The 17,484-nt window shown below is 45.5% G+C and overlaps 1 protein-coding gene across 2 annotated transcripts in view; it reads right to left on the bottom strand.

Moving 5' to 3' along the window:
• The window catches only part of akap6 (A kinase (PRKA) anchor protein 6), a 385,504-nt gene that overhangs the window by 127,628 nt on the left and 240,392 nt on the right, over positions 1 to 17,484 (bottom strand). For both annotated transcript variants that reach the window (XM_039741461.1, XM_039741462.1), the window contains exon 9: positions 2,300 to 2,420. In XM_039741461.1, the coding sequence (XP_039597395.1) occupies positions 2,300 to 2,420 (121 nt within the window). The remainder of the gene's footprint in view (positions 1 to 2,299; positions 2,421 to 17,484) is intronic.

Genomic DNA, 17,484 nt, shown 5'->3' with positions numbered 1-17,484 from the left:
ATCTATCTATCTATTATATAGTGCCTTTCTATCTATCTGTCTATCTATATTATATAGTGCCTTTCTATCTGTCTGTCTATCTATATTATATAGTGCCTTTCATCCACCTATCTGCCCATCCACAGTGCCCTTCATACGTATCAATCCGTTATTTTTTTATGGCTACTTACCTTTTACAATTTGCCGCCTTTCATGTCTGTTTTTTAGAGTGTCACAATGCTCCTAACCTGTCTCCCTCTCTTTCTCTCTTATATTTATCCAGCCAACTCATTTGTTTTAAGCACCGTTCACATCATATCTATTTCTGTCTAATATGTGGACCATTTTAAATCTGCTCCGTTTCTTTAGTTCCTTTCAAATCTGTCTACCTGTGTATCCATTGTATCCTGTGCCCTTCCTATGTATCATTTATTTTCTGAAGTACTGAGCAGTGTGATATTAGACTGAATCCGATTAACACAGGAAGTCAGCGCACAGCACAGCAGCTAGGAGGTAACTGCCCATGGCTGTACGTACCATTTATATAGTGCCTTTCACATGGACCTGTTTCATATAGTGCCTTTGTTGTACCTGTTTCACGCACTGCATTCACAGTGATCTGTTTGATACCTTGCCTTTCATTTTTCTCTCTGTGTTTTTTATTTAGTGTCCTCCGTATCCATCAACCTGTTTGTCTCAACCTAAATGTCACTTCATAAGAAAAGAAACAACGCAATTTGTGAGTCTGACGCAGAGTGAAGCATAAATAACATTAAATGTACAGCATCATCAGACATGGCTGAAGCGCCCAAGTACATACACACAGCACACACTCGCCAACAGCACCCGCACACGCAGACACACAGAACACACAAAGAGGACATGATCACACAGTTTGCACACTCACACCCACTTTTACAGAATACATGCACCAATAAAGCACCAACAGAGAACACTCGCCTACAGCACACACACACTCAGTACCTACAGAGCACCCACGGCAGGTGCCAGGCTCTAATGGGTAAGTGTGCCACATCCACACCATAAAGCGCCTTTGCGCCGCGGGCAGAAGCAGCAGGCGGTGAGGGGGGTGCGGGTCCGGGGCCCACCACAAGTCTATCAGCGGGACGCCGGAGTGGCCAGCGTGGCGACCGTGAGGCTTCAGGGCCAGCGAGTCAAGCGAGCCGAGAGAAGCCCACGCTGCGCGGGGTCCGCCGCCGCCTCAAAGTTTCGCGCTTACAAATGACTAATGATAAGGTCAATATCTGGGATGTGAGAGAAGATTAGTTTTGACCTTGACTGCAACCTTTGTGGTTTGGAAATGAAAATTTCGGAAGAAAATGCTAGGGGGTAGTTGTTTCCTGTCATTATGCTGTTTCCAGTTCTGAAGGTGGTTATTAATTTTATTTCTTTATGATTCACAATCTGCTCTTTGAAATATGCCATATGCTCAAAGCAATTCAAGGATGACGAGTGTCAGAATGCGTACAATAAAAATAGCCTAAATGAGGTTGATTTACTGCCGCTGACACCTCGGCACCCCCACCACTGCCACCCAACTCCCCCATAATAAAATTCCCAGCATCGGGAGATAACGTGCGGCCTGTGAAAGGACTTCCAAATTTTCCTTTTCATCAGTCTGATGTTAGGCAGCCGCATTGTGATACAAGTTTATTAGGAAGAGCAGGGCATGGAATCAACACGGGAGCCCAACATCAGCTTGTTTTAATCACAGACGGACATATTGACTTAACACAATACGCCCGGCTTTATCTTCCACTAATAAAAATTCACCGAGACGAGCCTTGCGTCGGGCGGGTGGGCCGGCGGGCAGAGCGGTGCACCACAATCCAGACGGACCTCCGTCCCTTCTCTCCGCCGCTCCCCGGCCCGCTCGGCCTCAGAGAAACATCTGAAGGACGGACCCCCCTGCAAATCAAAACGCCTCTCCTTCCATTTGCTCGCCGTCTGTTTACGAGCGCCGCTCCCCTTTTTGTTTTTTCCGTTCGTCTGGAGAGGAATCTTTGTTCTTTTATGAAATTACACCTAATGGAATGTGATAAAGGGAACTTTCTGGCAATTATGATGTCGGCTCAGGCTGCTGACAAGCAGGAGATGGAAATGAGACTGGGGAGCCGGGAAGGGAATTCTAATGGACGCCGTGATGCGGACGAGGAACATGGAGTTGTCCTCCAACGGCAGATTGGGGGGGCTTTGACTTGCCAGGCTAATCAGATTTTTTTTTCCAAAGCTAAGGTAAAATAAATAAATAAATAAAAAATAAATAAATAAAAGCACGGACGCCACGCGGCCAACTAACCTTGTAGAGATGCTGCTGCTGCTCCTCTGACATCATCAGGTCGTGGCTGTCCATCATTATGGATTCCATGTCAGTCAGCCAATCCCAAAGCTCCTGGTAGTCCAACTCAAAGTCCAGCATGCTGGAGGAGAGAAGGAGAGAAAGCAGAGTCGGAAAAAAGAAGAAGGCAATCAGAAAAACACGCCGAGACATCCATTCACATTACAGTCACACCGTAATACCAGTTAGCAGTGGGAGTACTGGGAGGAGGCCTCATGTTGGGTTTCTTGTCATGTGTGCTCAGAACAATGAAATGCTTATCTGCAATGTCTCCACAGAGCGGATCACAACACCAAATCACAGCACACACTCGGCCCGAGGAAGAGGGAAGGTGAAGATCGAGCGGCGCAAGTCTACAAGGGGAATGAGGGCCAGCCATCAGCACGGGTTCAAACTGGTGGGGGGGATAAAAGTGGCCCTTGTTTTTGAGACCCGATTCTACAAAATATTCATGGGAGGAATCAAAAACAGGTATGGGGGGGCAAAAAGAATTGGAGGGCTACAACACCGACAATAATCCATCAACAGCAATAATAATCGTCAAAGTGGCGGAGCGTGGGAGACACAGACGCAGCAAAATCAACCATCGACACGGCAACGGGACCGCCCTGCTTAAGGCTCATCTGATTCAACGTAGAGGCGTCTCTCAGGTGGGCTTCCAGTGACACAAAACATCGTCCAGCACCGTTCATCACCACCGTCCTGCACGGACTGTATGGTGGTCTTGTGTTATTCACATACTCTGATGTGGACAATGTTTAAAGATCATCCTCCTCCTACAAAATGTAGTGACTTTTCTGATTATATTACGAGAGTCTGTTTATTCCAGGGAGCTTCATTTAGTTTAAACTAGGGGGTGTGTGACAAGATGACGATTCTCCTGTCACCATTACTGTCAGTGACCTTTTAGGCTGGGGTGGTTAAATAAAGTGCTGGCCATTTCAACTCAATCTGCTGACTTGATTCTCACAAACCACATGACTAAGTTACTCAACTCATTTGATTTGTTTAATTCATCAAAAAAATTAAAAAAAAACAAACAACCCATTTTAGGTAGGCAGGGGGGTCCCCACTTGAATGACTCACAAATTAATTATTATTTATTTAATTACAATATACTGCGGTGGGCTGGCGCCCTGCCTGGGGTTTGTTTCCTGCCTTGCGCCCTGTGTTAGCTGGGATTGGCTCCAGCAGACCCCCGTGACCCTGTAGTTAGGATATAGCGGGTTGGATAATGGATGGATGGATGGATAATTACAATATATAATTTATATTTATTAAATAACATTCTGTTAAATCTAAAATGTATACTATTTACCCCTTTTAAAGCAAGGACCATCACAATATATTGAAAATGCATAATTAGGCATTGAGTTTGAGAATTATCAGTTAACAAGAATCATGTGACTCGTTCTCGGGTAACGACTCAGTTACTGAATCAAAGTGACTCACATGTTCTTGGGTAATGACTCAGTTCACAAATCAAATGAACAATAATCATGTGACTCGTTCGCAAAGCAAATGAATGAGAATCGTGGAACTCATCCTTGGGTAATGATTCAGTTCACGAATCAAATGAACGAGAATTCATTGTTGGGTAAAGAGTCAGTTCACAAATCACACGACAAAAGAATCATGGGCTTTTGAAGATCACCTGACTTATTCACAGGTAACGTTACGGTTCAGGAATCGAGAGGATGAGGACCGTGTGGCTCATTAGCACGGCAAACGAACATGAGTCATGTGACTTGTTCACAAATCCAATGCTGCAGAATCACGTGATTCATTTTCATGGAGATTCAGTTTGTTAATGAAATGAAAGAGAATCATGTGCCAGTATAATGGGTAGTCCCTAAAGAGTTTGGTGACTTTAAACGTGGCATTGTATTGGACGTCACCTTTGCCACAAGTCAGTGCGTGAAACGTCTGCTCTGCTATTTTTGTGAAGTGGAACCATCGAGGAGCAACAACAACTCAACCATTAAGTGTTAGACCAAGCGAACTCACACAGTTGGGCCGCCAAGTGCTGAAGTGCATAACAATGGCCTACCCTCTGTGCCATCACTCACAACAGAGTGGCAGACTCCTTCTGGAACAACTGTGCCGCTGTTGCTCTGGAGTAGTGAAAACGTACCCTCGGGAGTGAGAAATCTTGCTTCACTATCTGGCAGTCTGACTGGGAAATCTGGATTTAGGGGATGCGCCTACTGTAAAGGTTGGTGGAGGAGGGACAATGGCAGGGTTTGGATGGGACCCCTTGGTTCCACTGTTAATACTAAAACAGAGAGAACTTGGTGCCAACAGTTTCTTAAAGGCCCTTTTCCTGTTCCAGCACGACTGTGCCCCCGTGGCCCATAAAGACATGGAGGAAATTGAATGGTCTGCACTACCCTCAGCCCTACTGGACATCTTTTGGGATGAATTGGAACACCGACCGGGAGCCTGGTCTTATCGTGCAACATTCATCAATCCATCCATCCAGATTCCTTAATCAACCTAACCAAGGAATGTCTTAGGGAAACTGGAACCTATCTCAGCAAGCTTAGGATGCAAGGCAGGGACAATCCCTGGACAGGGTGAAAGTCCGTCTCAGACATCAACACCTGACCCTCATTAATGCTCTTTTCACTGAATGGACACAAATTCCCACACCCACATTCCAAAATCTTGGAATAAGAAGAGTGGAGGCAGGTAGAAATTCAAAATGGGGGCTCACTTGGCAATGGGGTATTCAGCAAACTTGGTAGGGTGATGGTCAGGTGACACAAACTTTCGGCCATATATTGCAATTGGGCCGTTTTTCTGCCACAGTTTTTGCTTTGAGGTGCCGTTGTTACGACGCGGTGTTGGTTGCAACAGAACACGTCTGCAGAAAAATCGTAAGTAACGTGCTCGACGATATAAAAATCGGGAGTGCTCTCCCCTCGACTTTCTGGTATATTCTCAGATATGGGAATGGATATTTGAGGAGTAAACTGCAAGACAAGGATTATTATTTTTATATTATGTGCATTAAAGAACCATCAACAACAAATCAAATCAAATTAATAATATACATCCATCCACTATCCAACCCGCTATATCCAAACTACAGGGTCTTGGGGGTCTGCTTGAGCCAATCCCAGCCAACACAAAGATTACAAGGCAGGAAACAAACCCCGGGCAGGACGCCAACCCACCACAGGACACACACACACACACACTAGGGACAATTTAGGATCGCCAATACACCTAACCTGCATGTCTTTGGACCCACGCAGACACAGGGAGAACATGCCAATTCCATGCAGTGAGGACCCGGGAAGTGAACCCAAGTCACCTAACTGCGTGGCAGCAGCACTACCCACTGCGCCACCGTGCCGCCCTATATAATGAATAACTGTTATTAAAGTAAAGTTGAATAAATCGGACTATGCAGCTGCATGAACAAAATGTTTTCACGCATGTGCGAATAGGAGGACGTCATATGGACCAAATGAGGGTAATTCCACGCCAGGCCAGGGGGTGGCGAGGTGCACTAAACCTCCTTCTATTGTCTCTGCAGACCAGCCGCAGGAAAACCTGTCTGACTCATCCCTGACGACGTCACTCCCGGTTGTGATGGCAGAAGAAGGTCACTTCCGGTCCCTTTACGTCACTTCCTGTCTTTACAGTTAAAACCGAAGTCAGTTCCATCACAGACACTTCTGTGCAATTTCAAAACCTATTGCAGCCAGGGATAACACACGGGTGGCTGCCCCAAACCTTTATGAGTGTGTCGAGTCTGATCTTTTCACAAGGTAAAGGACCACTTCCGGTTAGCAGAAATAGCCCAAAAGATGAAAGAAATCTACGTCTTGTAGCTAATACTTATATCCAAATTTTGGTTGACCTAAGTGAAAGCGTACTCGAGTTATCATGTTTATACACACACGCAGACAGGCATAATTCTAAAAACGGTATTTCCAGACTCGGGGAGGTCTAAAACGTTGAGATTCATTAAAATCTCGACATCGAATTTTTCGACGATTCTAATACTTTCCCTATAGTTCGTATAGCAGAAAGTAAAAAGCAACTTATCAGGCACGCTGTTATCTACGTTGGCGGATATCCTCGTTAAACAATCTTACATGCAGGTGCACTTCACTTCTTGTCCTTCAGATTCCAGAGTTTCCGACTCTCTCCTTCTGTTCTCCGATTAGCGTTTTGGTAGTGGCGATCGACAGGGCCGATCTCCTGGTTCAACGTTCGTTTCGGTTCACGTTTCCCCTTCCTGTCATCCTCATTTCTCATTTCATTTGCTCCCTTGCTCATGTGTTGTTATTATAATTTGAGGTTTTTGTTTTTATATAATTTTGATTAATATTGTTATATTTACTAAAAGCTGTCTGCCGTGGCTCCGCCCACACAGTAGCGAAACAGGACAAACTTTAAAAATCAATCAATAAAAGTGTAATTCTGGCCAGTTGGAAGGATGGTGCACTCCAATGCTAGACGTTGGCAGCGTATCTGATCGCGTTCAGCTGTGACGGGAGAGCGCCCCCGCGTGGCCGTGATATCTCTGCCTCTAAAACACACGTAGCTCTGATCTCCCTCTCAAAAACGAGTCTGCCGAGTCGCATTAGGAGTTGCTGTGATGAAATTCACGCCACTTGGATCAGCCTGGGATTTCAGTTTGTGATGTCTGGTGTGATGTCGAGTCAGCCCTCCGTGGGTTGGCAATTTTGCTTTCCACTGCCCGTTGGCACATCATTTTTTTTTCTCAACGAATTACGCAGCATTACTCAGTCAAGGTTTTCCACTTTGATTGCGATGGGATGTTTGATTTAAGCGTTCCCTTCATTTTTTTTTTTTGTGCAGTGTATTTCAGGCGGGCGACACGGCCCCTTCGGAGGTCCATTGCTTGTCAGAGTGTCAGCGGCGGTTTAATAATAATGATACATTTTATTTATATAGCGCCTTTGCCATGCTTTGTTGTAACAAGGATTTGAAAACACAGAAAAAAGGGCGCGTGGCCTTGAAAATCAGCCCCAAAAACAGGCCAGGGCCCTCACTGGCCTACCCAGTCCGGTTTGCGATTGGACTACTTATTTATTTGCTATTTTGAGGGATGTGATACTCATTTTATTTCTGGACACAGACTCGATCTTTTTTTAGTGCCACTTGTTTGTTAGTTAGTTGGGTTAAACTGACAGAAGGATTTTCTTAGTTATGTTACAACGTGTGCCCATTTAGCGGTGCAGAGGCAATGGGAGTTTCTATTATAACCCCACACGTTAAACCCAAAATGGAGTATTCTGATTATTTCTGGTCTCTCTGACTATAGCTGGCAGTTTCAAACCCCCAATATGTTCGTAGTGAATGTACTCAAGTTACCCCCAATGAAAGTCTGCCATTGAGAAATAACACAAACCCCACTTATAGTAAGTAGCTGAAGTGTAACACGAGAAAGCTAAGACTGTAATGAAACTGAGAAAAAAGCCCCCGTTTCCCTTTTGTTCTGCACAGTTAATAACTTCTTTCTGAATTGTTGTGATTTTTTCTTTTTGAATTTCCACTAAACCTTTAACATAAACCTTATTGGACTAAAAAATGTAATTTGTTACACGTTTGACTCATGCTGGAGCAACTCAGTAGCTGCTCGAATTTGGGAAGCCGGAAAAGACGCAGTTACTGCCGTTTCGATCAGAAGCTTGTTTTCTTCTTTTCATTTCCTTGTGGTTTTTGATCTGGACCCCATTTGTCTCGCAGTGCCTTTAAGTAAAGTCCTCTCTTGATTTTTTTGTTTGCTCTTCTGAGCCTTTTCTTTAAATTTGACTTTTCATTCAATGGATCCTCCTACATAAAGATTTCCTGTGGCCTTGCTGTACACAAGCCAGGGGTTGACGGTGATCCTCTCTCTTGTGGTGCACTTTGAGTGCGTTTTGGGACTTCGCAGAATGTCGTTTTGAACTCTGAGAGTGAAGTGCATTTTTGAATCCGGCCACTCAAGTGGAGGGTAGGCTGCTTTTTTGGGTGGACCTCCAATGGGCAGGCTGGTGGGATTCAAGCCTGCTTCCCTGTTTTTTTCTGCTAGCCTTGCCCACCTTGGCCACTTATGAGATATAAATCACAACAGCTGGCATCTGCGTCTGCCAGTCACCGTCATTTCAGTAAACATGGCTCTCGTGCTCTTTCTATAAAGAAAGACAAAGCTCTTGCTTCATTACCATGGCAATCACAGATCCTAATACCTGTATGTTTGTATGCACGTTATACATATTTATTTTAAAATATTGCTACAAGTTGGAGTAGGAGACCTGAAACAAGGGTGCAAGGCCTCTAAAATAAGCCACAATTAGCAGGACAGGACCTTCAGTGACCAGCCCAGAAGAGGCAGCAAGTCCCCAAACTGCTACCTGCAAGCTGTGACCTGCACAGTGTCCTGTTTCAGACAGGGTCTGTCCCCCCAAAAACTTGTGTTTAAATTCTTTTTTGTCTTTTTTTGCACATTTTTGATTTTTTTGTTAATGTCAGAATTGTTACTTATTAATATTAATTAATTACATATTAATAAAAGGCAAAGCCCTCACTGTCTGACTGACTGACTCATCACTAATTCTCCAACTTCCCGTGTAGGTAGAAGGCTGAAATTTGGCAGGCTCATTCCTTACAGCTTACTTACAAAAGTTAAGCAGGTTTTATTTCGAAATCCTACACGTAACGGTCATAATAGTCGACAACGTCCACCATGTTGAACTTTCTTATTTATGGCCCCATCTTCATGAAATTTGGTAGGCGGCTTGCCTGCGCTAACTGAAACCAATGTACGTACTTATTTCAGTGGTATGATGCCACTGTCGGACGCCATATTGAACTTTTCAACGGTCTTTGTTACTTATGGGCCCATCTTCAAGAAATTTGGTACGTGGGTTCCCAACGCTAACTGAATCCTACTTACGTACATATATAAGTCCATAGCCTGCAGCTCGGTCACCGTGTGAGGTGGCATTGGGTCCCCCATCTCAACGCCTCCCACGTTGTTGGCTGCCTGCCTATATAAGGCCGTCCGTCGCTCCAGTCTCTTCATTCCCTTCCTTGCTTCGCCACGGGATTCACGTCTCCCTGCTGATAACTACAGCCTTCTTATTTAGTCCACGGCTTCTCTGCTGTTTTATTGTTCGTTTATTACAATTATAGTTATTGTGTAGGTATTTTACACTTACTTTACATTGTTCAGCTACCCATTTCCTTTATCATTCCAGCCGTACCCCCATTAACATGTCTATCGAGGTGATCACCATCGATCAAAGAACTGTCACTTACTGAGTGGTTTCCATGCCCGGAGATGGCACCAGCCTTTTCCATTCTCTGTGTTACATATTGCACGGCCATATCAGGCTCACTCTTGATATCCATTGTGTCTTATGTATTGAATGACTGGACAGGTTCAAGGTGTGCACTGATGACGGTACAGGAGATAATTAGACTACACAGGAGCACTAGAAGAGTGAAATGCTTAAGCCCTTCACCTATGGATCTGCATGTGAGTTGATGGCTGCCGCTGAATTGTTCGGTTGTCGCTTTCAAGTGTACCGAAATGGCCAAATATTTTACACCTTTGATCAACCGCCAATGCCTCTTAAACATCTTAGATTGACAGGTGACGATTTCAGTAGTGGACACTTTGATGTTTATGAATGTTTAAACTCTCAAAAGCTGGATGTGAAGTTATCGATGAAACCGGTTGTATACTTACAACGCTTGACAGAGGTCGAATGTCACTTCAACACAAGTCCTACAAATACTGTCGTCATTGAAACAAATCATGAAACTCAAACCGATTATGACAGCAGCAATCCAAGCTGTGAGATTTGAGACAAGATTACTGTTTACATGGCCAACTGTACGTTACATGCTCAAGAGTCAGCTCAGCGCACAGCTTGGTCAGATTACAACCGGAGGGCCGAACTCACAATGTGGTATACAAAGAGATCCTTAACAAATAATTATTGGTATATTTTCCCTCAGTTTAAAAAGGTTTAATTTTCTTCTTAATAAAAATTTTAAGGCAGTACTTTGCCGCTGCGAAGCGCGGGTATTTTGCTAGTGTTTAATATTTGTCCAAGTCTATATTGAACAGTTTTAGGTGTTATTTAGTTTCTGTGAGCCTCTGCTTGCCCTGTTGTGTTGAAGCAGCTTGTGGGTGGTTCCCCAGTAGGAGGGGCCACCTGCCAATCACTGCACATGGACCGCCCTCAGCCCTATAAAGGCTGTGGAGACAAAAGGTCCACTGAATGTGCTTTGTGGTGGTGGTGGTGAGTTCTGTGCAATTGAATTTATTTAATTTCAGTACTTTTGGACTTTCTGCTCTGTTTTTGACCATTTCTTTTTACATTTGGTATTGGGACTTGTCTGCTACTGGGTTGCCCATTTCACACAACTCCTTCTGTGTCTTTTGTGCTCTTCTGCGCTTCCTTTGTTTTCAGAGGACTGTTGCAAAATAAATCTTTTATTTATAAAGAATCTTCTCTAGTTTGGCGTTTTGCTAGTGTCCTTGTCACTACTGGTACCATGAGGCAGGACCTGCTGCTGATTCACGTGGCACAGGTGGTCCTGCTCCTCTAGGATGGCACATCCATACATGCTGTCAGAGAAGGTCTCAAGAGCATGGAGGAGATACCAGGAGACGGGCCCTTACAGCAGGAGAGCTGGACAGGGCCATAGAAGGGCATCAATCCAGCAGCAGGACCGGTCTTTGGGTGATGAGGAACAGGAGGGGCACTGCCAGAGCCCTACAAAATGATCTCCAGTTAGTTAATGGTGCGCATGTGTCTGACCAAACAGACTCCATGAGACTGGCATGACAGCATGACATCCTCTAGTGGGTCCTGTGCTCACAGCTCATCACTGTGCAACTGGATTGGCATTTGCCACAGAATACACAATTGGCAGCTTTGCCATTGGCACCCCGTCCTCTTCACAGATGACAGCAGGGCACATGTGATAGACATGAAAGAGTTTGGAGATGCTGTGGTGAATGTTATGCAGCCTGCAACATCATCCAGCAGGACCGGTTTGGCAGCGGGTCAGTGATGGTCTGGGGTCGCACAGACCTCCACATGCCAGGCAGTGGTACCTGACTGCTGTTAAGTATAGCAATGAAATCTGAATCTTTTAATTATAAAGATTCTTCATTTGCCTTTTGGGCTTCAAACAGAAGGCTGGTGGATCCTTCCTCTTGTGTTACAGTTTTTGAGCCATTTTGCTCTATTGGCCAGTTTCCCATCCTTAGGACCCGCTTCCCCAGCTACTCTGATGGGCCATATTGGGATTTCATAAAGAAGCACTCCTCCATTTATGACACGCATGTCCAACAGCAAAGAGCTTGCTTTTCAAGTTCAAAATCATACGGAGAAATTGTTACCATCCATCCATCCATCCATTTTCCAACCCGTTGAATCCGAACACAGGGTCACGGGGGTCTGCTGGAGCCAATCCCAGCCAACACAGGGCGCAAGGCAGGAACCAATCCCGGGCAGGGCGCCAACCCACACCCACACACCAAGCACACATTAGGGACAATTTAGAATCGCCAGTCCACCTAACCTGCATGTCTTTGGACTATGGGAGGAAACCGGAGTACCCGGAGGAAACCCACGCAGACACGGGGAGAACATGCAAACACCCGGGTCTCCTAACTGCGAGGCAGCAGCACTACCACTGCGCCACCATGCCGCCCGAAACTGTTACAATGCTGGTTTATAAACAAGAGGGAAACGGTGAATCTTTGTAAATTCAGTTTGTTAACAAAAAATAGAGAAAGAAAATGTTCAAAAGAGCAAAAAGGGACGTCCCAAAAAAAAAGCAACCCAAAACAAACAAGACCCAGCACACAATCCAAAGGCGTCCAATTGAAAAATCAACACTCAGTGCTCCATCCACCGAGGGGTCTCGGTCTCTCTCTGCCAAACTAGTAAAGCCAGAAGGAGGAGCCAGCAGCAGTGATGGCTGGGTGACCCCGCCTCCTGGGGGGCTCCACCCACAAAGCACAGAAAAACGGCAGCATAATTAAAGAGACAATACAAAAAAACCAAAAAAAGAGCCAGAATTAGCATAAGATGCCCTAATAAGAAATATAATGATTGACTTCATGAGGCAGAAGTACATAATACACAAGAACAGTTGTGTCAAATATCTGAAATATTAAAATGTGTGCTTCAATTGAAATGTTTAATAATAATAATTCTTTACAGTTATAGAGTGCATTTCTCATTACTCTCCACACATGGACTATTAGCTGGTGAGAGACAATGAGCCAATCAGGGACGGGGGACAATTAGAGGGTCAGAATGACTAGACTGTGGTGGGCAATCGGGATACACCCTGCTCTTTATGAAAGATGCCCTGGGATCTTTAATGGCCACAGAGAGTCAGGGCCTCGGTTTTATGTCTCATCCAAAGGACGGCGCCATTTTTACAGCACAGTGTCCCCTGTCACTGCATTGGGGTCATTGAGAGCCACACACAAAGAACTGAGTAAGTGCCCCCAGCTGGCCTCACCAACACCTCTGCCAGCAGCAACTCAAGATTTTCCAAGATGGTCCCCCATCCAAGTACTGGCTGGTCCTGAACATGCTTAGCTTCAGGTGGGTGACCTCTTCTGAACTGCATGTGGTATGGCTGCCATACTGTATACTCTCCATTACAAGACAAATTTGCAATGTTTGCCCTCCTGACAGAGTGAGTATATCCCTTATAATGGATCAAAAATCAAAAATAACCTCATATTTGTCATCAGTGACCTTGAAATAGTCTAAAACGATACTCCACATGCTTATGTTTGACCTTTTAGGGGGCTCTTAGTGGAATAGGACCACCGGTAAAGAATCAAATGTCAACAATATGATCACATTTGTGATTAGCAACCTCAAAGGAGCGTAAACGACACTCCACGTGTCTATGTTACCGAGACCCGTTTTGAGTAAAGGAGTAACTTTGACCCCTCGTATCCCATTAGGGGGTCAGTTGAAGCGATCTGCACAACTTCAAGTCCTCCTGATCATTTTTTGCTGAAGACACCTTTTGGTTCACTCTTTATCACAGAGGGCGTCATCTCCTGCAAAAAATATGGGGGCCTAAAAATGAAGGTTTTTAAGCTCTAGGAGGTAGGTAGATTGGGAGAATGAGCTGATAACGCACCAACCACACGCCAGACCACCCAGGGGACAAAAAATAGGAGGAAACTCAAAATGTCTGAGGTCTTGCATAACTAGACATAAAGACGAGTCAAATGGCGCATCGTATGTTGGGTTTTTCTCATACTGGTGAGTCTGGAGGTGGCAGACAAAAAAAAAACAAAAAACTGAAAAGATCTCAAAGCGTTCAGAAGAAAAGCTGAATAACACAAAATCATATACGGGACAAAGACTGTCAGAAAATAAACTTTAGAGGCACAGAAACGACAGACAAAAAAGGGGTTTTGAATCCGCAGACTCGGATGATGAAATTCCCGAAACGGTGACCTATCATGTCGGAGGGCTCTGAAGGCACGAACGACAACGAGGAGCTGCTCTCATAGCGGAATGGCAATAATGGCCGTGATGGATAAACTGCGCAGATAATTTAACCGACATTACGCACAACTGTTCATTTTTGCAGAAGACACCTATGGGTTCACTCTTTACCAGCAAGGTGTAAATTCCAACACAAAATATGGTCCAACAAGTGGTTTTTTTTTTTTTTTTGGATCTAGAGGTACACAAACGGTTTGGTGGGGTAGGAGGGACCCCTAGACGACATCAAGGCGAGTCCAACGGTATGTCATACGTCGGGGTTTTCTTGTACTGGTGAATCAGGAGGCAGCTGGACAAACCGTTCAGAAGGAATTCTTAAAAAACGCAAAAATAAACAAACTGAAGAGAAATCAAACAAAAACATGGCAATGTCTGGCTGTAACACCACATTTTTATTATTATTTAAATATAACTTTTCATACTATGTTATTACTGGCTTTTTCATAATCTGAGTATGGACTGCTGTTTGGTTCAATGGGCTGTTTACTCGTATTTATGCATTTTGTTATCTGCCCTGTCTCCTATATGTGGAGCCCAAGTATATTGTGTCATTAATTCTGTTGTTGATTGTATTCTGTCTGAGTGCTACTCATTTACTGTTGTTCAACATTGTGCCATTTTAAGACTACATGCATTAATTTGTTTCGCCCTCTGTCCTGTGGAGCCCAAGGTGGCAGAGCCACCTGACTAGACAGCTGGGATGCTGGCCCAGCAGTACAAATGGAGAAGCTGAAGGAGGATCGACAGCCTCGACGTTGCGTTTATTTAGTCTGTATTTATATATATATATTGTCACAGGTGACTGGGGGGTGACCTGGCCGGGACGCTCTGGAGGACCGGAGGAGGGCTTACGCCTCCCCCAGACCACATCGGAGTGAATGCCCTGGTGGCTATGGGGACCACGGTTGCACAGCTTTGAAGCTCAACCCTGTAGCCTTGGGAGCCCTGGACCTTAGTACTTCCGCCACACCCGGAAGTGCTGGGGGGAAGAGGATCGGGGACACCCGGAGTGCTTCCGGGTGCGCAGCCGGCATTTCCGCCACATTGGGGAGTGCCGGCGGAAGATTGTCGGAATGCACCTGAAGCACATCCGGGTGATTATAAAAGGGGCCGCCTCCCTCCATACGATGGTTGGAGTTGGGAGAGCAGGAAGGACAAGGTCTTGGAGGAGGCAAGGAGGCGGCCTGAAGAAGGAAAAAGCATTTGAGTTGGCCTGGACTTTTGGGGTTTAGTGTGCACTTGTGTAAGATGGACAGTGTAAATAAACGTGTTGTGGGTGACCTGTCTGTGTCCGGGTCAGCTACCACAATATATATATTGTGGCTGATAGAGGGCGCTCCAACCGCCCCAACCCGGCACAGAAAAACACAGGAGGCACAAGTCCAAGCACACAGATTTTAGGCTTCTTTTTCCCTTGTGCACCTCCCCACAAGTAAGACACAGTTCCAGCAAGTACAACACTCTCTTTCTTTTTCTCTCTTTTCTTTTCTCCTCCACTCTCCCCCGACAAGCTTTGTCTCCCTCCTCCCGACTCTGTCTTCAAACTGAATGCAGGGTGAGCCCATCCGTTCTCAGGCAACCTCGGCTGGGTGGGAGACAAAGCGGGACTTCCCATCCTGCTTTCATGTCGATCGAGACTGCAACACTGTTATGAATGCCAGCATCTGGGCCACGGCTGGAGGTGCTGTCCGTTTGGATGCCAGAGGATGGTCTCAGGGCAACACCTCCCCATCCCTTTCTTCTTGTTTCATTTCAGGTAGAAGACATGGACCCAACAGCATCGACTCCCCTTCCTAAAGAAAGACAGCCCTTGCGGAACAGACCACTTCGCCCCACGTGACTCAGCTGAAGGAGGGGCAGTGTGGAGGAACAATGGCAGCTCCCCTGGGTTTCAATGGTGGCTAGGACTTAAGCAGGGCTCCATGGGAGTTGGAGTTTGGTGCTGCAGCAGCTGCTGAGGACTCATGGGCAGTTCTTTCGTCTCACCTGGAAGTGCTGCTGGAAGTCGGTCATCAAGCACCTGGAACACTTCCGGGTGCCTTATAAAAGGGGCCATAAACTGCTACTCTGAGAGTCGGGAGGAGGGAGACAAAGCTTGTCAGGGAAGAGTAGAGGAGAAAGGAAAGGAAAGAAAAGAAAAAGAAATCCCACAAGGGGAAAAGAAAACTAAACTCTGTGTGCTTGGACTTGTGCCTCCTGCGTCTGTCTGTGTCGGGTTGGGGCGGTTAGTGCGCCCTCTATTGGCCACTATATATATATATATATATATATATATATATAGATAGAAACTGTACTCTACAAAGACTCTTGTTGTTTGTTTGTCTGTTAATCACAAATGTCTTCTGAGATTTTGTGGGTGAGGAAGGCAGAAGCTTGTGGTTGCCTTGGCTGGAGCCCTGACGTTTGTTTTTGAAACCATTGAACATTCAGCTCATGAGACGCCAATGCATTATGCATGGTAGGCAGAGAAATACATGGTATAGAATCCGTCACTGTAAAGACTGGATACCAGAAAAAAAGACAGCGGAGAAAAAAAAAATCACCCGGCTCTGCCTGATAAATACAAGCGTAATGTCGGGACCCTGACGTACCACCACCTCTGACCCGTTTCCCTAAAGCCGTTGTCTCACTTGATTGGCAAAAATTGTTCCGAGCTGCCAGATTGAGTGGCAAAAATGCATGCAGTCCCGGCGTTCCCGACAGGCATGAGCGAGTGTGGCAGGCGGATGAGAAGTCCTCCGGATCCGGCCTTAGACAGGTCTTCCCCAAAGACGTGTTTCTGTGCAAAGGTAGGGCCAAGAAGTCAAAACAATGAATCCTTGAATAGGCAGCAATCGTTACAATTCAAAGGAGGATCATTACAGTTATCAACAAAAATAAATCATTAGGGCGAGGGGCTTAATGGGATTAAAGGGCCGCGGGATTCAAAGCCGGCTGACAACGTCGAGTCAGGACTTGGAGTTGAGGGATGAGGGGGATGAGGATCACAGCGGGAAAACAGCATCAAGGGCGCAGCCCACTGTCTGTGCTGACCCAGGGGGGGCAGAATGGACAGCCCACCCTCAAATGGCCCACAGTCCACCTGGTGGGCTGACATCGTTGTTGCTGTTCTGAGGGGCAGTTGACATGGTGGCAAACTGAGTGACGCTGTAACCCTGTTACTGATCAATGCCCGGGGTAGTCGTGGATGTGTGGTCAGGTGTACTGAGTCCGGGGACATTCTGACAACGAGAAGCATGCCGCCACCTGGCAGCGCCATGACGAACAAAGAGGGCACCAGAACAAATGTACTCTGTCTTTGTTGTTACTTGGCATCTTCTGCCAGCTTTCTGGAGTAAAAAAAATCCTCCATGTATACCAGCTTTCCTTCAACAGGCATACAGATGTGAAAGTCACTATATGATAGATAGGGAGAATATCAGGTACTATACAGATGTGAAAGACACTATATGAAAGAACTTTATAATACATTGGTAGATGGATGTGAAGTACCCTGTGCAACAGAGAAAGATATGAAAGGCACTACATAACAAATAGATAACTAGATGTGTAAGACATTAATAAGACAGACAGATATGAAAGACGCTATATAAGAGACAGATATTAAAGTCC

This window comes from Polypterus senegalus, chromosome 18 (assembly GCF_016835505.1).
Source record: "Polypterus senegalus isolate Bchr_013 chromosome 18, ASM1683550v1, whole genome shotgun sequence".
Classification (NCBI taxonomy): Eukaryota; Metazoa; Chordata; class Cladistia; order Polypteriformes; family Polypteridae; genus Polypterus; species Polypterus senegalus.
This window is presented reverse-complemented; position numbering and strand designations above follow the sequence as displayed.